Raw genomic sequence first — 24220 nt, forward strand, 5'->3', positions numbered from 1 at the left:
TTTCGGTTTTAATACTTGAAAGATACCCCTATGTGCCGCCGCCGCCGCCCCCCCCCCCCCCCACACACACACACAACAGGGAACTGACAGTGGAATGGTTGAGCCAGAGTGGCAGGTGACCAGGAGTCTCTGGTGTTGCCTGGGCAAGAGGAATTTGAACAACCATCACTGAAGAATTCCAGACAAGAGACACTCTCCTTGGAGGCAGCTGTCTGGAAGAGGACGATCCCTGGCACCAAAGGTCAACGATGGCTGAAGAACCCCTGAGGATAGTTGAACTTGAAAGGTTTCATTCGGCTGGGTCCCCTGAGAGAGGGAGGGAGGGGGGGGGGAGAGAGAGAGAGAGACTGCTGAGTTTCAAAGGCTACCAGGGGAAGTCTTTCAAAAAGTGGTGGCTGCATTATTGGTAACTCACTCGGACCTTTGTAAAAAAAGTGCTGCACAAGTGGAGCAAACGTTTCCCACTGCTGATGGACCAAAAACGCCCTCACAGGCTGGAACCAAACTACCGCTATGCCTTGTGCTTTATAAAAAAGAAAAGGTCCCAGCCCCAAGCAGCTGACAATTGAAAAGACGAGGCAGAACTACCAGAGGAAGAAGAAGAGAAGAGTTTGGATTTATACCCCACCTTTCTCTCCTGTAAGAAGACTCAAGGTGGCTTACAAACTCCTTTCACCTCAGCAGTCACCTTGTGAAGTAGGATAGGCACCAGAATACAAAACACAAAGGGTGAGCTTCAGGACAATGCAGGAAGGCAACACATGTTGCCCAAAGAGGTCCGGTCATGAACCGGAAAAAAGTACAATGAACAGGACATAACTCAGTAAAAAAAAAACCCTCCAAAGTGGTAAACAACATATTAATTATATCAAAAATATCTTTCAAATTGCTGTTTAAAAATAAAAGTACAAATTTTGAAACTTATCAAATGCCATTTATGTTGAGACTAAAACCTTACCCGTGGCTTCCCCAAGTTTTGTTGATATTTATAGGCAATCCATCCAAATTTAACAACTTTACAAGTAATTTCCTGATTCTTATCTGCCCAAATAACCAAGAGAAGAGTTTTCCTGCTTCTCTCAGGAAACTGAGAAATTATACAAGCAATAGGAGCTTCTCTAATACGACTAGAGATCTTTCAATCAAATGCTCCAGGGTCTCCATTCTCCCACCCCCTCATGAGCTAACACATTCTTTAAAAGGTAATCTTCAATATCTGCCCTCAAGGATGGAATGTCAGTGAAGGAGACTTTAAGCAAAATCATGCCTCTCTTCTCCGATTAGAAACCCACCCCCGTGCACAGAGGAGCCGAGGTTTCACCGAAGGCTCCTCCCAACACATTGTGCAGCTTGTGTAACTCATTACCTCACCAGGCGCAGACACATCTTCTCCTGTGGAAACTCCTTGGGCCCCTCCACGCTGTTGTCGTGGGTCTCCGTCTCCAGGTAGACATCCAAGACGACGCACAAGCGCTGCAGCTGATTGGTCAGGAGCTGGTAGCCTGGCTTGGGGCCACACAGCTCCTTGTAATAGACATTGACCTCACTCTCCATGGACTAAGGGAAATAAACCCAGGAGTCGCTGACAGTAATCAATCTCCCAGATGTTCCGCTTGCATTATCAAAGCTTTAGCCTCCTGTTTTATTTTAACAAGTACATACATTTTTGGCCAGCACAACAGATATTTCAGTTAAATATCGTGTTTCCCCGAAAAAGAAGACAGAATCTTATATTAATTTTTGCTCCAAAAGATGCATTAGGGCTTATTTTCAAGGGATGTCTTATTTCCCCCCACCCCCAATGATTTTGCGTCCCCCAAGTGACCAGGTCAGCTGCGCTGGGGAATCTGTAACTAGGGCTTATTTTTGGAGTAGGGCTTATATTTCAAGCATCCTCCAAAAATCCTGAAAAACCATGCTAGGGCTTATTTATTGGGGTAGGTCTTATTTTCAGGGAAACAGGGAGCTCTCTGTACAATAGGGACAGTTGGACTTGGGACACAGCAAAGCAATAGGAGATCTGGGTACTATTGGGGCTAGCACAGTGGGAGTAAAATAAGAGCTGCCAAGCCCAGTGCACCTAAGTTCCTCTGGCTAGGCCTTCACCTGGCTTAGGTCTCCCACCTCACCTGGATGTTGTCATCATTGCTGCGGGTCTTTTCCCCCTTCCAGTTCAGGCACAGGCTGAAGATAGGTGGCACAGAAGAGTACCCTGGATTCAGCACCACAGCAGCCTGGAGTTTGGCTACGACACAAAGGGAGGTGACTCAGCAGAGCAGAGTGTGAGGAGAGAGCTATTTGGCGCAGGGCTGGAACTCTCAGACCTGATCACAGATCAACGTGCATCCAAGTAAATCTAGCCCCTCTTGGGACAAGGGAAGAGTTCACACAAGTCTCTCTCCCTTTCCCCTCCTAATCTGCACCCCCGCCCCAAAAGCTAAACATGATTTTGGCAACCTATGTCGAGTAAGCAGAATTATGCAAATTGAAAAAACAGCAACTTGCATTTTGAGAACTGAGATGGGGGGAGAGGAAAAAGAAATGGGTCTTGAACACAAGACCTTTGTGTATGTGGGGGTGGGGTAGGGGCTGTGAGTAGTAGCTTTCCTCCTGCTTGCCCATTTCACTGGCTATTCAGTACACAAGGAAGGATTAATAAGAGCACACTAGAACTGCAGTTGTTAACAGGAGACACTCTGGCTGTCCAAAGCTTTCATCACTCAACTATCTCAGTCCCTCTCCGCTGTCATGGCCTCTCCACCCCTTCCCTTGGACTGCAGCGCATCTAAACTCCAACCTCCCTAATCCAATGCACTTCAGCTGCATTAGTTAAGCTCCATCACAGAACATGGGACATTTTTGTGGGGCATTTGAATTCTTCCCCCTGTGACAGCAATGCATTATTCCAGAGGGCATTAGATGCAAGCCAAGGAGAAGGGCAACCAACACACCTGTTCCTCTTTCGACCAGTGCCATGTAATACAGGTGAGTATCCTCAGCCAGACCAGCCTCCACAACATCTTTGGTGTAGGGCAGCTCCTGCAAGGGTAAGGAAGCCGAGTTGGTGAGCAGTGTGCAGGCATACTCTCTGAAAGCCAACACAATGGTTATGCTCTGTCCCACCCCGTCTCTCACAAAACAACTGGGGAGTGGCTGGGTAGCTTCAACTCCCTACAAATAGCAGGGAGCTATTAGCAGGTCACTCCTCCCCAAAACAACCCCTACCCCTACCTACCAGGTAATCCTCATATGTGAGAGCGATCCACTTCACCAAACGCGACATGATCTTTGTGGGAAAGAGGTGCTGGCATTCACTGGAGACTGGGAGGATTCCATGCTCTGAAAACCAAAACCAAGGAGAAGCATATCGATCAAAGATATCAGAGGAAAGGAGAAGCAGGGAAGCTGCTTTGGGTCCCCAGTGGCAGGGAGATGGGATAGAAAAGAAGTAGATAAATACACAAATGGAACAAATCAGGGCTGTCTGGATTCAAGTCCAGCCTGAATCCTGAATGGTCCTTGCAGATGTGGAAACAGGCTGCTCAGAAATCTCTCTTTCAGCACTCAAAATAAATGGAGAAAGCCGCTGAAAAATGCGGCTGCTTCTACTAAAGTAAGCATCATCTCAGAGAAAAGGGGTGGGCGGGCGTTGGAACATACCAAGGGAAGCAAATTGTTTGTGCAGGGCCAGGCGGGACTCCAGCCTCATCTTGAGCAATTTCATCGTCCTCTCCATGTGGCTGGCACTCAGAGAGCTGTCGGCTATCACAGGCTGCTGGGAACAAGAGAAAATAAGGAGAGGAGAACTAACAACTTCTGTTGCCTGGCAAAGCAGGAAGGCCCGATCAGGTTAAATTCTCTGGAGACCCAGAATTGAGAAACTTGCCCTCCCACATCAGCGGCAGCCACAGTGATGGAGCCCGCTGGAGAGGTACCTTCTGTAGTCAAGCTCACCTGAGGCTGATCCTTGGGGAAGTGCAAACCCCCCAACTTCTGCACCCACACGTAAGGATGGCCCAGCTCTATCACATAGTCACTCAGGGTCAGGATACTGGAAAGAAATACAGAGCAAGATGGAAAGACAGACAGGAAAAATAATAAGGTCCACAGGGCCAGCCCTCTGCCTGCTCTTGGCTTACCCAACTTTATCAAACTGGAACTGGTTGGCAGGATTGGGAGTCCGCTTCCCATGATCTCCAGGGTACAAGCAGCTCAAAAGGGAATCAGGGGACAGCAGGTCACTGCAGAGAAAGGGAAGAATGATGTGAACTCTCAGTCTTTCAGGTGCCACAGCCCAAGAACCTCTCTCCATCTGCTACGCAGCTTGGGAATCCTTGACTGTTCTTCTGCAGTAGGGTATCGCTTACCCAATACCGTCTGTGTACTTACGGCTTATAGAGTTCCATGGGAAAAACAGATAGGCTGTAGCCTTATAGTCTTAATTACAACAGAGGGAGCAATTCAAATACAGGAAATAAGCATTTCACACAATTTTAAGCAGTTCACGGTGGGAAGAGACTCATCCAAAGTTTAGAATCTGAGATGATGTGAATGCAATACATTTGAATCCACTGCAGCACATCTTTTCTCTTAAATCTTCCCTTCCTTGACAGCTCTCCGTATCTACTGGCAGCATCAACGTTTACCTAGCTTAGCAGGAACGCAGTCTTGCCTTTATCTTCGATTCCTCCCTCGACTTTGTTAATCAGCTGCCAAGTAATGCCGTTTCTCCATCCACACATTGTAAAGACCCACCCCATCTCTCTCCCCCTTTGCTTCCTGTCCCGGTCACCACCTGCCTGCAACACGTCAACCTCTCTGGCCTTCCCCTGCTGCATCCGACTCAGTTCCCTTGTTTCTGTCCAAAATGTCACTGCCAAAACCATTTATTCCTTTGCTGTGAAGGCCCACAAGACTCCCCTCTACAAATCTCAGCACAAACTCCTTGGTCCTCCACTTTAAAACTAGACACCTTTGCCCCCATTTTACGTTAAGGGTCCTTATCTCTAGGGCCATCTGAACCTTTTGTTCCTCCAGTCCCAGTGAATTCATGTCTCTTGCCTTCTAACATGGCTCCATCCAACTCCTCTGCTCCGTTCAGAACTGATGGTCCCCCCCCCCCACTCGCCTTCTACAAGGTCACTGCCTTTCCCTTTGACCTCATTTGCTACACTGTAAATAAGCTCAGGTGTACGCAGGTCCACTGGCTCACGTTCCTTGCAATGCCCTTCTCTCTCTGTTCACATCCCCACTGCCTACTGTAAAGTGTAACTGTCTAACACACTGATGGTCCTGTGCAATTAAAATATACTTTTCTATGTACCAAATTGGGGAAAGGTTTGCAGTTTTGTGCTCCTTTTCCACAACTGCCCACTTTGCGCAGCTCAGCCTTCTCCAGAGCCTTCCCAGCACTCGGCTGGCCATACTAATTATGGAAATTCCTGAAACCAGAGATAAGCCCATCCACTCCCCACTCCTGACTCCGCCAGCTTCAGGGTCAGATTCCATGCCTATGGGCTCCACGCTTAGCCAATCACCCTGTTTAATTCGGCTCCCCCCCACCCATAAACGTTCTGCTCATCACAGAAGTTGTTTCTTCCTCTTCGCAGTACGAGAGATGACAATCTGCAGCCCATTTAAAAGGGGAACAGCAGAGATAATGGAATATGAAATTACATTTCAAAAGATCAGAGAGTGAAGGCAAGAACGTTCAAGGTGACAAGGGGGTAGAGCAGGAATCCCAGCCCCCCTCTTCTTAAGTTGCCATGGCGACACTGCAGGAATGAACTCCCGTTTCCCGAGAAATCTTAACGGCCATTCACACGTTACTGTTATTTACAAGGCACAAGTTCCATGTCGGGGTAAAAAGCAAGGACACGGTGACACAATATCAGTGCAAAAAAACTATCACGCAGTGAGAGTGGAGCAAAGCAGCAGCCCTCTGTGTGGTCTTCCAAACAAGAAGAAGAGTTTGGATTTATACCCCAACTTTCTCTCCTCTAAGGAGACTCAAGGTGGCTTACAAGCTCCTTTCCCTTTCTCTCCCCACAACAGACACCTTGTGAGGTAGGTGGGGCTGAGAGAGTTCCAAAGAATTGTGAACTAGCCAAAGGTCACCCAGCAGGAATGTAGGAGAGTGCAAACACATCCGGTTCACCAGATGAGCCTCTGCCACTCAGGTGGAGGAGTGGGCAATCAAACCCGGTTCTCCAGATTAGAATCCACATGCTCTTAACCACTACACCGTGCTGGCTCTAACTGTGAGACTGCAGACGAGCCTTCTGGTCCCAAAACGGGACTAACAGTGCTTGTGCATCACATCCTGGGATCCCCGTGCTTGTTTCCCCTCCGCCGCCGTCTCTGTCTTTGTTAATATTTAAACTGTAAGCTCCTGGGAATCTTGTCAGGTTTTTTCCCCTCTTTCTTATATAACTTTGGAAAGCAGTAGGTATACTGAAGGTGTTATATAAACAAACCGCAATTACAACAAATAACCGACAGGTTATGCCAGGGTCCTTACCCTTGAGGTTCAGGGCCAAAAGGCAGGCTATTTTGGGGACCTGGGACTGAACACCCCAATCCATAGTTCAACCTCAAAAAACAGCTGGAGAAGTGGATACTGTACGTGTGTGTGGGGTTCACACCTTTCATAGTGTTTTCGCCAGTGGAAATTTCCTTCACTGGTTGTTTTCAGCCTCAGTAGTGAAAAACACAATTAAATAAGGCAGACACGTTACAGTATTATCTGCTACCTGAGTGAAAAGCAGTCCTGAGGAGGGAAAGATTCTCCACTAGAGAAAAGTTTTGGGGGCAGAGCCCTTCCTTCTCCAGCAATGAGAGCCAGTGGTGTACTGTTTAAGAGCAGGTGGATTCTAATCTGGAGAACCAGGTTTGATTCCCCACTCCTCCACCTGGTTGATTTCCACTCTCCTGCATTCGTGCTGGGTGATCTTGGGCTAGTCACAGTTCTTCGAAATTCTCTCAGCCCCACCTGCCTCACAAGGTGTCTGTTGTGGGGAGAGGAAGGGAAAAGAGCTTGTAAACCACCTTGAGTCTCCTAATAGGAGAGAAAGGGGGAATATAAATCCAAACTCTTGGTCTCATTCAGTGTGACCCCAATTAGGGGAATCCAATCAGGGGTCTCGAGCATAATGTGCAGTTTGGTCCTTGGACCAAAAAAAAGAGAGCTCCATTTCCAAGGCTACCTGGTGACTTTATAGCAGAAGATGCATTTGAACAGAAACGTGACTGCTTCACAGCACCATTACTTGGGCCCAGTTTTCACTAATGTGACCAACCAGACCAGGGCTGTACCAATGCAGACTGCCCAGCTGAAGCCCTACATAGAAAAAAATGCTTAATGTAGAAATGTAGCATTTCAGGGAGAAGGCCTGCAGCTCAGCCATTGTCCCCAACACGCTAATTTTCTGCATAGAATGATCTTCTCTTTTGTGGAGGGGAAGCATTTCAAATTGTTAGCCTTCCACCCCCATCCCTCTCTTATAGTCTGAAGTGGTTTATCCAGAGGCGGGTTTTTCAGTCAGGGCCCACATCAATATTCCTTTGGTGCATTTTTCACCTTCCTCCAAGGGTGGGATGAAAACTATATCGGTCTCCCCTCCCCTACAACTATATCAGTTGGGTGAGCTTGGGCGAGTCACAGTTCTTCTGAGTCCTCTCAGTCCCACCCACCTTACAGGGTGTTTGTTGTGGGGGGGGGGAAGGGAAAGGAGATTTTCAGCCCCTTTGAATCTCCTTACAGGAGAGAAAGGGGGGATATAAATCCAAACTCATCTTCTTCTTCTTCTCTACTGTCCACCAGAGATGCAGCTAAAGCGCTGCTGCTTCTGAGTTCATTTCAGTGGTTGTGGCTCCAGCCAGCTTCCCAACCAAGTCAAGCCAGGCTCTCAAAGGATAAGCGCCAGTCCTTGGGACAAGGTGACCCACAGAGCAGGCGAGGAAGGCAGAGGCAGGGATTTGCAGACAAGGGAGAAGGAGGCGAGTGAACGCCCACGCCACACCGCCTGGCAAAGGGAAGAGATTTGTCTGCAAAAGAGTAATTAAATGCGACAGCAAGACGAGATGCCATCAGCCCCTCCAATTCATCGGCAGGAGCTGCAACAAGAGCGGTTCACCCCGGGCAGCTCAAGCAGTTTGTTCCCCTGGCAATCAAACCTAAAGCTACAGGAGGCTTCTGTCAGGCTCCTCCTCGCCTGGCAGCCGAGATAAAGAGATCAGAGGCCGATTCTGTCACTTCCACTAAAAACCTCCTTTCAACGGGTACTCAGAGGGATGCTTGCAGTGCCAACCAAGTGGGGGGGGGGGGCACAATTGCCCAGTTGAAGGAAAGGATATCCCTAAGGGACCCAGAATAACCACAGCTCCCCTCGCTGCTAGCTGATGGAAGTACCATCTCTTGTGCTCCAAGATTTTGCTGAAATAATTTGAAGAAATTAAAACAGCAAATCTTCAGGCTAAGAAATCCAAATCCTGCATATCAGATGGTCCGCATATATTTCCTTTAGCCTGCATCCTAGTTATAAAAATCATCCTAGTTATTAAAATTTTGGTCCTATTTTGGGAACTGAGTGGGGAGGGGGAATTGTTGGCTTTTAATGAACAAGCTGGACAGGCCTCCTTGCAGTGTTTGAAAAAGGGATGCCGTGGGATGATGGAGAGGGCAAACAAAGTAAGGAATCCAGAGTCACACAATCCTCTCCAGATTTGCACATAAAACAGTCGGTGTCAGAAGAAGAAGAGTTTGGATTTATATCCCACCTTTCCCTCCTGTAAGGAGGCTTACAAGCTCCTTTCCCTTCCTCTCCCCACAACAGACACGTTGTGATAAACAACACAGTTGGCTTCATTGATGAGCTAAACATGGTTATAAGCAGACACTTTGGTATAAATGCTCTTGTACCAAAGTACCCTGTTCAACAATGCATAAAATAACAATTTTGACAAAGCCAGTGTGTAAAAATGAATGATACTTCTCCTATTCATCTGGGGCTACATTCTAATATGGAAGCATACAGTTTTCTCGACTGCTGACCCTCAACTGACCCCAGTAATATCTTTTTCTGAGACAGAACATAGTAACACAGCTGAAACCCACCCCCTGAACTATTCAAAGGCTGAACTATTCAAAAGCTGATCCTCCTTCACTTCTGGCTTCTGAGATTTTAACAGGAAGCTCACACTCTGCAAGAACTAGAAACTTACTATTTTTAAGAACGCTTGAGGGTACAGTAGAGAAACAAAAGGGTAGATTTCAGCCCCTTTCCTGAATTGCCACATTATGACTTTGCAGCTGTACCATAAAAGGCCTTCTGGTTTCAGTTAAATGTGAACCCATGGAAAGGTACCAGAGATGCGGCTTCTTGCATCAACATTAGAATACAAGAACATAAGAAGATGGTTCTGCGCGTGCCAACACCTTTACAATCAATAAATAGATAACCTCTTTTGAGGTTACTAGAAGTGGTTACAAATGTAGCCCTCTTTAGAAGAGCAATTAAGCTAGGGAATTGTATGACATGATTCAATCTGCAGACACAAGTTCTGGTCCTGTGGTTTGGGGGCTGAGCTATCGTCCAGGAAGCTTGGAGCTCGACTGTCAAAAGCTCACCAAGTGATTTTCAGAAAACCATACCAGCTCAGGCTCTGCCCCTCCCCATAATACTAACTCTCTTCATAAGGCACCTTTTAAGGATTACAGGATAATGTCTGCAAAGAACCTTGAGTATCTGAAAGCGATACAAAAATGTTAAAATACTGTGAAGCCACCCTCAAGACCACCTCACTGGACAGTCAGTGAATATTTTGCGCGTGCATCTACTTTGTAAAGATTTCAGGTTCGGGGAGTGGGAAAGGCCTATGTCCAAATCACACAAACCTCGGCTGGACAAAGACAGTCTTGGGCACAAGGATCAACCAACTGACTCGGCAAAAGGCAGATCCATGGATGGTTGATGGGTTATCATTAGCTGCTAATTCAGAGCTGCTTATGTTGGATGAGATCCTAAAGCAATGATCCAGATGCCAATCTTCCTGCCACATACACCCAGACAACACAATCACTACATCCAACAACATCAACTACACCATCTGGAGGTCACTAACTTGCTTGTCTTCTAACATTGCTATGCCATTAAACGTCAGTTCTCTATATAGGGCAAACAAGTCAAATGCTACACCAAAGGATAAATGGACACAAGTCTGACACCGGGAATCACAAAACTGAGAAACTGGTAGAGGAACATTTCAACCTTCTGGGACATTCAATGCTGTTTCAGTGCAAATAATAACAACAACAACAACAACAACAACAACAACAACAACAACAACAACAACTACTACTATTATTATTATTATTATTATTATTATTCAGAAATAGACTAGAATGGGAGGTTGTTGAATTAAAACTTATTACAACACTCAGTACAATGGAAATACCAGGACTCAATTGAGATATCAGATTCCTATCACACTACATATACTAATGTCACTCAGTTCCTGAATCTATTTGTAAATTCTTTTATCTTGTGGTAAGCTAGTTTGTTGCCATTCACAGGTTTCACCATCTGCAATAATCCAATCTATCTTACTTAATGCTCAGTTACTTATGGATACTGATCTTAACTAGCCCTTCCAGGCAACACTCTCCCCATCCTCTGTCTATATGTAATGGTTGGTGTCTTCTGTTTCAGTGTATCTGAAGAAGTGTGCGTGGACATGAAAGAAGAAGAAGAGTTTGGATTTACCCTTCACCTTTCTCTCCTGTAAGGAGACTCAAGGTGGCTTACAAGCGCCTTTCCCTTCCTCTCCCCACAACAGACACCTTGTGAGGTTGGTGGGCTGAGAGAGTTCCGAAGAACTGTGACTAGCCCAAGGTCACCCAGCATGAATGTAGAAGTGCAGAAACACATCTGGTTCACCAGAGAAGCCTCTGCCACTCAGGTGGAGGAGTGGGGAATCAAACCCAGTTCTCCAGATTAGAATGCACCTGCTCTTAACCACTACACCATGCTTACATCCAAAATAACACTTAACAACAAAAATAACACTTTGTTGGTCTTAAAGGTGCCAGTGGACTGAAACTTTTCCCCTCAATAACAATTCAGCCACTTTCCACAGTGATCAACTGAATTAGCATACCTTCCCTTCCTTCAAGAAAAACAAATCTAGTGCTCACGTTGATCTTGTGGGCAACCACAAAATCCGAACAGTGAATGTTAATGCTGACCTGCAACCCGCCCCCATTCAAAGCTTACCCAGCACTGATTGCCGTGGTCATCTCGGTTGCTGCAGTCACCTTTGCTTTGACTGTCATGACATTGAGGTTCATCAAATAGTAGAAGGTCAAGTGGAGCACGCTGCCGTCTGCAACAACATGGCCAAGAAGGGAAGAGATTTCAGAAGGGAAATTGAATTTATCAGGTTGGGGAGGGGGATGGTATAGCATTACACCTTCGGGAATTCCAATGTTTTGGGGAGCTCTGTCTGCTTCTTCTCCTTGAATCGCTGGCAGCAAGTAAGAACTGGGTGATGTTTGCTGAACTGTTTTGATCACATCATAATACCATCAGTGTCCAAAGAATCCATCTGGATTACATAGCCAAAGACTGTGCCCTCAAAATGTAAAATAGTAAGGGCCATAGGGGGCTTCCGGTGACAAACAGGGAATTACACTCCTTGGTAGCTAACCAATCCTTTCCCCACTAGTTACTAGTTAGATAAGACTGTCACACAAATCCCAATCCTTGTTTCCTCACACTATCGCATTTTTTTGGAATCCTTGCACAGTTTGATCTGCTTTGAGCAAAGATTGCGGCTTGATTTGCAACTTTCCATGAGCTACGGGTAGGTTCCCCTTTGTTATGTTTTGTGCCATGTGCAAGTCATAAAAACCCAAGTGACCAGGAATCCATTTACCTGGCACTCTCATACCTTTGCATTTCAGGTCAATCGTGACAGACAGAGGGTGCCTCTTTAGCATCTCCTTGCGCTTATCATCCAGCTGAACCCCCAGCGTTGAGCGACGACGTTTCTATGATGGGAAAGGCAAAGTCAAAGGATATGCGGCCATTCTTCTGCAGACCCCCTCCAAACTGGCACTGGTTAAATGGCGTACCCTGTTAAGTCACTGCCCGCCTTGTCCATATCCCTTCAAAAGCAGGTGTAATTTGTGGCAAACGGGGCAATAAACTATCAAACCATACCTCAACTTCCCCTAGAAACTGCTACCCTGTTTTCCTGAAAATAAGCCCTACTCCAAAAATAAGCCCTAGCATGATTTTTCGGGATTTTTGGAGGACGCTTGAAATATAAGCCCTACTCCAAAAATAAGCCCTAGTTACAGATTTCCCGATGCAGCTGATCTGGTCACATGGGGGGGGGGGCGCAAAATCACGGGGGAAAAAAATAAGACATCCCCTGAAAATAAGCTCTAACACATCTTTTGGAGCAAAGATTAATATAAGACCCTGTCTTATTTTCGGGGAAACATGGGTACTTCAGCTCCTGGCCTGAATCTGCCACATACCAAAGACTTAAGGGCAATTCAAACATCTAGATATGGCAGCTACTTTTACCAACCCTCTAGACTCTCCAATATACTACTCCCAAGATTCAATGACATCCCAAGAAACAAAATGGTGTGTGGGGTGTGTGGGAATCAGCAGAAATTATTGTCACTTTTTAAAGTCTTTCTAAGGACCCTTAAATCTTTGGAACTTCGTTACTGCATTTTGCCCCTGTTGTGAAACTAATCCCCTGCCATATGGGTAGAAAAACAGTATGGGGATAAGTCAAAAAGGGAAGATAAAGCAAAGGAACTTTCAGAAGTTATCTGTTTACGAGTGCTTTTTAACCTCTCGCCTCCCTTTTCACCCACCCCACAGCTACTGAGCTGTTATGCTTGACCTGATCTTGTTATATGTGCAAGTTAAGATTTTTTGTTTTGTTTTTAAATGGATTTTACTCTACAGGTTTCCTGGTTGACTGGACACTGCCTTGGATTCCATGTTGGCAGAAAAGTAGTGTAGACATTTACAAAATAAATAAAGAGGTATCAGTACATGAAGGAAAAAATCCTTTGCTTCTGCTTTTATAGATTGTAATGGGATACATTTCACCCAAAAACATGGGCATGTGTTTTGCCATAAGCAGAAAAAAAACTACTGACTCGCACCTCAACCACCCTTCCTCCTCCTCCCATTGCTTTCCATCCTAATACATAATGGCAACATAAGCGTCTTACCGTGGTTTGCTCCTCCTCAGCATCTGAATCGCTCTCATCATCTGTGAATCAAAATCAATACACATAAGAAATGAATGTAGCCTTAATATCCAAAGCAGAGAGGCTGGCTGCTGGTCATAGGACTTCCACAAATCCATGCACAGACAATCCCTATTTTACAACACATCTGCTGTTACAAATTAGGTTTAGTGTTCTTCAGGATCTCACACTAAGGCCCCTTCCGGACATGCAGAATAACGCACTTTCAATCCACTTTCACAATTGTCTGCAAGTGGATTTGGCTACTCTGCACTGTAAAATCCAGCTGCAAAGTGCATTGAAAGTGCATTATTCTGCATGTCCGGAAGGGGCTGTGACTCAACCCTAAGAAATTTCCCTTCTCTGTTTGTAGTCTCTCTACTGGGAGGTGACTTCCAAGTGAGTGGCTAAGTTAATTTGCAGTGGCAACATAAAACAGAAGTGCAGTGGCACCATAAAGACTACAAACATTTATTCTGTGTGCTCAGTTTGGCTTAAGCTGGAGTAAATGTTGTTAGTTTCTAACATGCCGCAGGAGTAGAACTTTATTTTGATATGTACCCCTCCAGTCTCAAGCTCTCAGTGGTGTCCTGGAGGAGGGGGGGCTCTAACTTATTTTAACTAACGGTGCCAAATAACATCTAGCCTATCAATCTGGCCTTCAACATAAACCCACAACGTTTAAGGCAAGAAATGAATTCAAAGAGAGCGACAGCATAAAATGACCTGGGTGTAAAACCTCAAACAGCTCAAATTGAAATACTTAAAAGGCCCTGGAAAAAAACAGACATGTTTTTGCTGCTTGGCAGAATGCCTGAAGAAATTAGGCCAAATGAGCCTTTAGAGGCAAAGCATCCCAGTACTCTAGGACAACTAGAGAGGTAGCCAGCCCATCCTTCCCGCAAGACAGAGCCTTTGGCAGGGCCTCTCCAGTGCACAGGAGAAAGGGCGTGATCTGCATGAGACAGGCACTCTAAGACATAGGTGTCAAACTCGTGGCCCTCCAGATGTTATGGACTACCGTTCCCATCATCCCCTGCCAGCATCATGCTGGCAGGGGATGATGGGAACGGTAGTCCATAACATCCGGAGGGTCGCGAGTTTGACTCCTGTGCTCTAAGACAATAAGCTCTGGAACTTGCCTGGAGAAGCATCTGGCAGGCAGTGCAGAACTGTTTGCATTGTTCTAATTCCATCCTTTCTGTCCTTATATGTTTTCAGCTTGCTCTTTTAAAATTCACAATTTGCCTTTTATAAGCTTTTGCTCTTTGAAGATCAAAGTGTGCCTTCCACCCTCAGCCTACCTGCGCTACGCTGTGATTATGCGTACCAACTTGTTTGTCTTGGAATACTGAAGGCTTTCAACTTGCTTTTTTGAAAACAATAAAAGTACTGAAGAGCCACGTTCAGCAGCCTTTAATAACTAGAAAGTTTTACACAGAACAATCCTATGCAGAGTTACCCCGGCCTAAGTCCATTGAAATGAGTGGGCTTAGACTGGAGTAACTCTCCTTAGGACAGCACTGTTAAGTCTTTTTCTCCACGCAAAAGGACAGTGATGTTAAGGGGTGACTCCTTCTGTGGCTGCCCTACTAGTTGTGCAGCTGCTGGAGGCACCAGCGCTCGGTGAGCAATAGTGAGCCCTCCTCAAAAAAGCCCGTTTGTGTATTCAGCAAGAGAAAGGGAAGCCACCACTTCTCTGAGTTGTGCTTCGCTACTGCAGCATCCCTCCACACCTGCAGCTTTTAAAAGGAAGGACAGAAGGCTTCACAAGGTCCGTAGTTCGCTCACTTCTGGTGTACTTTGGTTGAGAGACAGCTGTCCCAGATACTGCACGGCTCAGGTTCCCAAGGTGATGGCGACTAGTCTTGGGATCCTACACGCGCAAAGGACGTTATCTACTATCGAGTCACTGGCAGCAAGCAGAAGGACATGACCAACGTCCTCAGGGCCTCACCTTGAGAGTCCTCTGGGGGTTTGCAGAGTGCTTTGGCTTCTTCCACGTTTCCTTCTATAGCAACAGCCAGCTTCTTATCTGTGGAAGAAACCATTAAGCACAACACCCTCAGCATTAAGAGTCATTTCTGGGTTGTTTAGCAGCGCATGCTTACCTTCTAAGGAAAGGAATGGCTTTATAAAAATCCACACTGAAACTTAGCCAGTCCAGTGATGTCAGAATGTTGCTCCCACACCTTCTCTAGCCTGAAGCAGAACTGATCCTTTCCTAAGGTGATGCCTGAGAACACTTCGTCGGAGCTACCAATGTGGTGCCCTTCACAATGAAAGCAATATCTTTTTACTACTAAGCCAAAAAACAGCACGACCACAGCTTGCCAGAGACTCAGGTGCAAGAAGACAGCTCAGCTGCTGCTACTGTAGCGTCTTTGACAAGCCCAAGTCTCTTGGGTTGTAAAGGAAGAAGAGTTGGATTTATAGAAGCACTAACCGAGAATGAGAATCATAGAGGCTAACTGGGCAAGTGTAACATGCCCTCTGTACACGTCGAGACACAGCCCTCCCAAACTCCTATGCAACTACAGATAAAAAGCAATTTGACTAATGCATAACATTAATACAGTCCAGGATTCTGTATAGCCTACACTGGAGCAAGTCCACGGCTCTACCTCTGTGCACTGTGGTTCAAACTAAACAGTCTGGGAACTTGCTGAAAGAATTCCCGGGGGTTCCCATCATGCCGGAAGATCTAACTCTACAAAGTTAGTCACATAGTGGAGGAGATCTCAACACCTTGCACTTTCCTAACATATGCACACCTGTTTGTGGAGAAGATTGTATTTCTAAAAACGATGGAATGAAATGTGTGGTGTTTTTTTAAAGTAGCACTTAGGTAAGAGAAAAGGGAACCAAAGATACTCACCCCTGCCCTAGAGTGAGGAGGGGTTTTACGCATGTGAAGGAAATAAGACAGTAGGCCAGAAATGAGAGGGAAGAATACAGAGGGCAGACCAGGAAAGAAAGCAAAAGAAAAGAAGCAGAAACACATTGTGGTGTGTGTTGAAAGAGGAAGACATCCACAGCAGTTATTTGCAGGATTGTGTGTAGCTGTAGTTCTTTGGCAGTGCAGAAAAGCCAGAAGGTGGTACCGAACAAGAATCATCGTGTTCGGTTTTTTAACACAAAACTAACCTCCCCAAACCACTCTCACAATTTTCTATCTCTCATAACCTCAGTGGCCAAGTAGTAAAAGAAGAGTTGGATTTATATGCCCCCTTTCTCTCCTGTAAGGAGACTCCCAAAGGGGCTTACAATCTCCTTTCCCTTCCCCCCTCACAACAAACACCCTGTGAGGTGGTTGGGGCTGAGAGAGCTCCAAAGAACTGTGACTAGCCCAAGGTCACCCAGCTGGCATGTGTTGGAGTGCACAGGCTAATCTAGTTCCCCAGATAAGCCTCCACAGCTCAAGTGGAAGAGCGGGGAATCAAACCCGGTTCTCCAGATTAGAGTGCACCTGCTCTTAACCACTACACCACTGCTGTACAGGAGTTCACAGTGCTTATCTGGCTCCTTTCCACCCCCACCAGTCAGAAGCGGAATACAATACTGAAAAGAAGAGGAACACATGCAAATGCGCTCTTTGCAAAGAAAAACAATTTTTCAAAGACACGGAGGGAACTGACAGGTCTTTCAAGCTCCAACCTCCGAACGAAGGAGGTTCTCAAATACAGCTGTCTCATCAGGCGGCTCCACTGCAATACCCCACAGACTCTGCGGATTTTGGAAGCACGCTACACAGCCTTTGGCTGATCAGATTTTTAAAAACACCCCCCCCCAACCCTTCCTCCCACCAAACAGCCTTAGAATAAGAATAGACAAGCTGTATTTTCTGCAAGCACCTGTGAAATCCAAACCTGCAGGGGACAGAAAGGCAACGTGCCCCCACCAGTTTAAAAGACTCACCACAGGCCTGGCCGTAGGCACTGGCTTGGACAAAGAGGACATAGAGAGGCGGTGGCAGGTGCCTGGCCGTCTCGTACTGCTTGTGCACCTGGTCAAAAGGCATGGAGAGGTACTCTTGGACAGGGAGAGAAGCCTGGCGGGAAAAGAGGTCAGATGCAAAAGTATGTCATGGTTTGTGCTAAAAAATCTGGCTGACACAATCTGATCAGGAACATTTTTCTGTGCCGCTGGTGTATTAATGTTGATTTGTTTTAGAAGAAGAAGAAGAGTTTGGATTTATACCCCCCACCACCCTTTCTCTCCTTTAAGAAGACTCAAAGGGGCTTACAATCTCCTTTCCCTTCCCCAGCCTCCACCTAACACTTTGTAGAGGTGGGTGGAGAGCTTCGAGAGAGTCTCCGTGGAGGCTGCCGTGACTCCAGCCCAAGGTCACCCAGCCGGCAACTGTTGGAGTGCACAGGCTAATCTAGTTCCCCAGATAAGCCTCCACAGCTCAGGTGGCAAAGCGGGGAATCAAACCCGGTTCTCCAGATTAGAGTGCACTTGCTGTTAACCACCACACCACTGCTTCTCCTTATGTATCTCTATCTTATAAATTTCTTATCCATCTTATGTATTTCTACGGTCAGAAAAAAAAAATCCTGAAAGGAAGATAACTTTTTTTAAAAAATAACCTTGATTAAAGCTACCCAAACTGGGAATCACCACTTGTACCTTATCCAAAATTAATTAGGCCCCCACGCCTCTTTAAAAAAGAAAACTCAATCAGGCTTGCAATCTACCTGCATGATGCTATTGAGCCGAGGCTGCAGGTTGCTCAGGTATTCCTTCTTCACTTCTATCTCTTTCAGAATCGTCTCTTTGTTGGCTAGACATTCTTTATACTTCTCCGCCAACCTGCCAAGGAAGGTCCACAGTTAGCGACAGGGAGTGACAAACAGCAGAGAAGTTGCTTCAGAAGAGGGAAGAAAAAAACACAAACTCCAACGTCTCTCTCCTATGAATTTAAGCCTCAGGCCATTTCCAGAGTAATTCAAGCGACTATCCCAGGGAAAGCTAGAATTGGAATGTCTCTGCCAATCAGTGAGGAAGCAACCAGTGGTAGTAAAGGAAGAGCCAGCCCTGATCTCCTTGCTACATATAGCTTCACCAAGCTGCAAGCTATAAAAATTATGTATTGTCAAAGGCTTTCACGGCCGGAATCACTGGGCTGCTGTGTGGTTTCCGGGCTGCATGGCCGTGTTCTAGCAGCATTCTCTCCTGACTTTTCGCCTGCATCTGTGGCTGGCATCTTCAGAGGATCCTGACGGCCATGCAGCACGGCCATGCAGCCCGGAAACCATACAGCACCCCTATAAAAATTATCTTGGCGAAAAATAAGCATGAAATTCCCAATATTAACTCACAAGCAATGTTTAACATCTCCAGGGAGCACTTAAAATTATTTCATATATCACATTGGGACTATTTGAAACAAGCAGTCTTATTATTCCATTTACATAGAAGCATCAGCACATGTGGAACTTTACTGCATCTGAGACTAGTTTCTGCCTTAAGGATCTGACAGTCGAACGTTTCATACGAGAGACACAAAGGAGGGGAGAGGGACGGAGGCAAGGTGAACATGAATAAATTACGTTACATGTGGTTGAGCTTACTTATGGAAGGGAAATCAAGGATTTGTAACAAAGGCTTCATCATTGTACTGCAAATTGGGGCAAGGAGGCAGAGCTAAGAATACTGGCATACCCAAGGCCACCTTAGTGGCAGATCTGAACAAGAAGGGCTGAACGTGCATCCTCACCGTTTGCGCTGCTCCAGCTCCCAATCAAGACGGGAAAGAGTCTGTTGGTGAAGGTCACTCGTCGTGATCTCTGGCTTGCTGATTTCTGCAGGGGCTTCTTCGTAGAACTCCTTGACGCTCACCAACTCAATTTCCTCATGTTTGGATCTAAAGGAAGAAACCAAAAGCTGCTTATGTAGCTCAGGGGCAATGCCTTGCCTTGGCCCAGCTGCTAGTATTTATTAGGAGGACCATAGGATTCAACGGCTACAGGTTGGCGATGGAAGACCCCAAAGCGGTACATTTAAACAGGGATTCCACATATTTCAACCTTCTAAGAGGATACATGGGACCAGCAGGAGATTCACCAAGCTGGCTAAGAGAACAGCGGCTGGGCGAGTGGGGGGAGGGCAGGACCTAGGAAATCATATTGTCAGAATCCTGTTTTCTCTGTTCATGGGGGGAAACATTTCTGGTTTGTGAGGAAGGGTCCATCATAATAATATGCATTTTGCGAGGGGCTTTTCTGAAAGATGCAAAGGGGTAGCCATGTCAATTTGCTATAGCAAAATAAGATAAAAGCCTAACAACACTGATATCCTAAATCAGGGGTAGGGAACCTGCGGCTCTCCAGATGTTCAGGAACTACAATTCCCATCAGCCCCTACCAGCATGGCCAATTGGCCATGCTGACAGAGGCTGATGGGAATTGTAGTTCCTGAACATCTGGAGAGCCGCAGGTTCCCTACCCCTGTCCTAAATTAAAAAAAACAGTATGAGCTTTTGTGAATCACCGATCCCTTCTTCAGATACCCAAAAAAGTGGGGTGTGACTTGCAAGAGCTTATGTTGAATTTTTTTTTTTTATGATATCAATGTTGTTAGGCATTAAGGTGTTACTGGACTTAAGTCTTTTTCTTACAAAAGCCCTTCAGTGAACTCACACATTCTTCTCCTCCGCAAAGCAGAAGACTCCCCCTTCTCACACTACTGAAGCTGCCCAAACTTCAGCATTTCCACCCTCAAACCACATTCCTTTGCTACACTAACTTAAACTCCAGGCATTTTGTGATCTCCTTCTGCAGGTGCATGACTTCATACAGCAGATTCTGGAGTTGCAAGTGATACGCGTCCACTTTCTGTTTGGCCTGCAACACAATACGGAATAGAAGCATTAAGATTCAGGTTAGCTTAAAAAAGAGAGAGAGATTTCAAAGCCAAAATGCACTCAAGGGATGAGACCTTAAAAGACAAACTGGTGTGAATTATTCTGCACAGGCCTAAATGAAGGCACAGAAGATCTGCACTCGCTGGTCATACAAAAACGTGGAATTTCCTGTTGTCATGTGACTAAAAGCAGTCATTAAAAACAAAGAAGTAATGAGCTCCAAAAACAGCAGAGTCACAAAGATCTCGCAGTTGTTGTAATGAGGGATGAGACCTTAAAAGACAAACTGGTGTGAATTATTCTGCACAGGCCTAAATGAAGGCACAGAAGATCTGCACTCGCTGGTCATACAAAAACGTGGAATTTCCTGTTGTCATGTGACTAAAAGCAGTCATTAAAAACAAAGAAGTAATGAGCTCCAAAAACAGCAGAGTCACAAAGATCTCGCAGTTGTTGTAATTCTATATTAATCAGTTGGAAAGAACTGTTGTTCATTTTCATCCTCATATGCCTGGATTCAAATGTGCATACATTAGAGCGGGTGGATCTAGAAATCACCCTTTCCGGTCTGTGCACTATACCACCATTAGAATTCAAACCACCCTTCCTGGATCTCTGCCTTCAACCTTACCTCATGAGTCTGGTCCCTTCCCTTCTTTAGGCGAATGTGAGCTAAACGATTGAGTTTCTTCAGAGTCATGAAGTGCACGCAGCTCTGAATGCGACGTTCCTCTATCTCAGCAGCCTGAACAGCAGAGAGGACAGTTAAGCTGATGTGCATCTAAATCTTCCTCCTGCTCAGCAATCTCTTCTCTTTCAAGCATCCCTCAGATCTGCCAGGGGTTTCCTACCATCCATACCCACTCTCTCCCCCTGCGCATGTCTTACGCTGTCTTTGCTGCCTTTGCTTTTCAGTTCCTGGATCTCTGCCATAAGCTTCTGAAGGTCCTGGCAGGTCTGTTTGTACTGGTCGTAATCTTTACTGGGGTCTCGCAGATCAACTTCTGCCTCTTCACTGTAGTATCTGGCATCCTGGAAACAGAACAAAGATGAAGGCACTTATTTTTTAATTCACTCTCTGCAGTTTACAATACCAAAAATGAAAAACAAACAAAATGCAGCCAAATCCCATTTACCACCCCTATGAAAAAATGCCTGCAACTTTAGGGATAGATCCCACAAGCAAGCACTGAGTCATTACTGACCCATGGGGTGATGTCACATCATGACATTTACTATGTTTTTGGGGTGGTGGATCACTGACTTCCTTAGACGTCTACACTTTACCTCCAGCAAGCTGGGTATTCATTTTACCAACCTTGAAAGTACGGAAGACTGAGTCAATGCTGAGCCAGCTACCTGAAACTGACACCTGGCAGGATCAAACTCAGCTTGTGAGCAGAGCTTTGACTGCAGCTTGCCCCTCTGCCACATGGATCTCTGCCTGCAGCTTTAAGCCCATTAAAAGCCCTCCTGAATAAGATGATCTAACACAGCCTCATAAAACCCTTAAAGATGGTAGCCCCAGTTCCTCTGAAAGACCTTTCCATAAGGTGAGAGCCATTACCAAAGTGGAAAAGGCAAACAACTGAGTGGCAAACAACACCAAAGTGGAAAAGGCAAACAACATTCGACACAATAGAAAGGGGTCTAGCTAAAAGCTGGTGCTGTGTATACCACCCACAGTGCTAGAATTCAGTAAACCAGCTTTATTCTATATCTAGATCTCAAACAGTAAATGCATATGATATATTTTATGAGACATATTCTACAAGGGGCGGTCAAACTATTTCCAGTGTGTTTCCAAGACTGCTTTTAGCCCTACTGTGCTGAATGGTCAAACTTCCATGTAGCTCAACAGCAGGGGTCCCCAAACTACGGCCCGGGGGCCAAATGTGGCCCCCTGAAGGCATTTATCCGGCCTGCCAGGCATGGCAGTGATGGCTCCATTCATGTGCAGTGGGGGCTCGAGGGAGAGGAGGAACTGGCCCCAACGGCCGTTGATTGCAGTTACATGATGGCTACCCCAAATCTCCACATGCCCATTTTCCTGACCCAGAGTTGGAAACCACTTACATGTGTAGCAACGCCTGCTCCCTTCCCTCCTACGGCTACTCCATGTGTTGCTTCCTTTGCAGGCTTTCTGTTCCACCTCCACTCCCATTGACATCAGCCAGGCTGGCGAATCATTTCAGCTTTTGGCTGCTAGGGAAGAAAGAACCCAGGAAGATACCTGAGCCTGGGTTAGATGGAATGCGTCATTAGGGAAGTTCTGTGGTTGTTTTTTACAGGGGAAGGTATTCCACAGCCTCCCCAACAATATTTGGAGCCCACCCTGTACTTGACATACTTTGGTCACTGTTCTAAAAATAGACCATGACAGAAAGGCTGAAAGGTGACATCAAACATTTTACAATCATTTGTGCATAGGAATTTGTTCATAGTTTTTTTTAGTCCGGCCCTCCAACAGTCTGAGGGACAGTGAACTGGCCCCCTGTTTTAAAAGTTTGGGGACCCCTGCTCAACAGCGACCAAACTAACCTGCTTAGTACTCTAAACCCTACTGCTATGATAGAGTTGCCCTGTATGCTGAAGACTGCATTTTAGACACAGGCAAATTCTCTGCTTTCCAGCAACCTTTATAAAGAACATCTAACTAACTGTATGCTTCATCAGCATTCTGGCACTGAGAAGGTACCTGGTCAGCATCTGGCCTGCTTCTCTTGCCCTCCTGTGGTCCTCCATCTGTGCGGATAACCTTGGGCTTCCGTTTCTTGCTGGAGTCAGATGACATTTTTTCCTTTTCAGAATCTGCAGGTGAGAGAGAAAAAATCCTAAGGATTTAATAATTATTTTATGGATAGAATGTGTATCTGGTTATTTGGAGGGGAGGAACTATTCTCTACTAATCACTATCACAAAAATCTTCTACCTTTGGCTCAATTAAGTCACCACTGGCTTAATTGAGTTACTATTGGTTTCAAGTTCCTCCTTTGTTGCTGGAATCCAAAGCCAACTGAATATTCACTTGCCAGAACAAACATACAAAAGTGAAGCCAACAGGACACAAGTAAATTCAATATAAAGTAGGAATTTCCATCCATTTCTTGGTGCCATCAGCTATTCCTAAGGTGCCACCTCTCAGTCTAAACTACTACTCCCTCTAGCAGTGCTTAATTCCTAAAGCAAGAGGAATGAAGGCTCCTGTGAAAAATAACCTCTAGAAGCCTATCCCCTATTGTTTGGGACAAGAGACCTAAATAGTGATTGAAGAAGACTTGGCAGTGCAAACTGGAGCTAGAGTTTGGCAGGTTTCAGCTCATGCCATGTCTCTCTGTAGTTTCTCTCAATCATTCTACATAGGTTGCCAACTCCAGGCTAGACTGTATTGTCAAAGGGTTGTTGTGAGTTTTCTGGGCTGTGTGGTAGATCTTGTTCCTAACGTTTCACCTGCATCTGTGGCTGGCATCTTCAGAGGTGTATCACAGAGAGAAGTCTGTTATACACTGTGTCTGTTATACCTGGACACAGTGTATTATAGTGTATAACACTTCTCTCTGTGATACACCTCTGAAGATGCCAGCCACAGATGCAGGCGAAACACTGGGAACAAGATCCACCAGACCACAGCCACACAGTCCGGAAAGTCCACAACCACCCAGTCCAGGCTAGAAAATTTCTGGAAATTTGGGAATGGAACCTGGGGGAGGCTTTGGGAAGCGGAGCAACCCCAGTTTTTTTTTTTGGGGGGGGGTCTAATGTCATAGACTTCACAACTCTGTTGTCTGGAGATCAGTCATAATTCCGAGAGATCTCCAAACCCCACCTGGAGACGGGCAACGTTGTCCAACAGAGGAGAGGGATACAGTTCAAGGGCGAAGAGAGGAAACACACACAACACAACCACACACACGCTCCGAGAAGGTAAAAACGCCTCCCTTTCCGTTCCCTCTTACCGCGCTCGCCGGCAAGTTCTCTTGGATCACTCACGAGTACTCCAAACCGGATGTTCCGGAATCGGGGAGTCAACGAGTTGCAGTTGCTAGAGTGTCAACGCCAGTCCTCATGCGACC

The 24220-nt window shown here is 45.9% G+C and overlaps 1 protein-coding gene across 3 annotated transcripts; it reads right to left on the reverse strand.

The window, feature by feature from the left end:
• THOC5 (THO complex 5) lies at positions 1-24220 on the reverse strand. Of its 3 annotated transcripts, none has more exons than XM_048514872.1 (20): positions 24104-24220; positions 22846-22958; positions 21036-21179; positions 20779-20892; positions 20030-20127; positions 19002-19148; positions 17980-18094; positions 17198-17330; positions 15237-15314; positions 13262-13302; positions 11950-12049; positions 11274-11382; positions 4140-4241; positions 3955-4051; positions 3661-3775; positions 3236-3339; positions 2952-3039; positions 2130-2245; positions 1367-1557; positions 1-306 (listed from the first exon to the last, which is right to left on the reverse strand). In XM_048514872.1, the coding sequence occupies exons 2-20, from the start codon at positions 22939-22941 to the stop codon at positions 243-245; spliced, it is 2052 nt and encodes a 683-aa protein (XP_048370829.1). In that variant the 5' UTR covers positions 22942-22958; positions 24104-24220; the 3' UTR covers positions 1-242. The 3 variants fall into 3 exon arrangements, with proteins under 3 accessions (XP_048370829.1, XP_048370831.1, XP_048370830.1); XM_048514874.1 differs by having other exon boundaries at positions 3661-3772; positions 24104-24154; XM_048514873.1 differs by having other exon boundaries at positions 23974-24105.

Source organism: Sphaerodactylus townsendi, linkage group LG13, assembly GCF_021028975.2.
Source record: "Sphaerodactylus townsendi isolate TG3544 linkage group LG13, MPM_Stown_v2.3, whole genome shotgun sequence".
Classification (NCBI taxonomy): domain Eukaryota; kingdom Metazoa; phylum Chordata; class Lepidosauria; order Squamata; family Sphaerodactylidae; genus Sphaerodactylus; species Sphaerodactylus townsendi.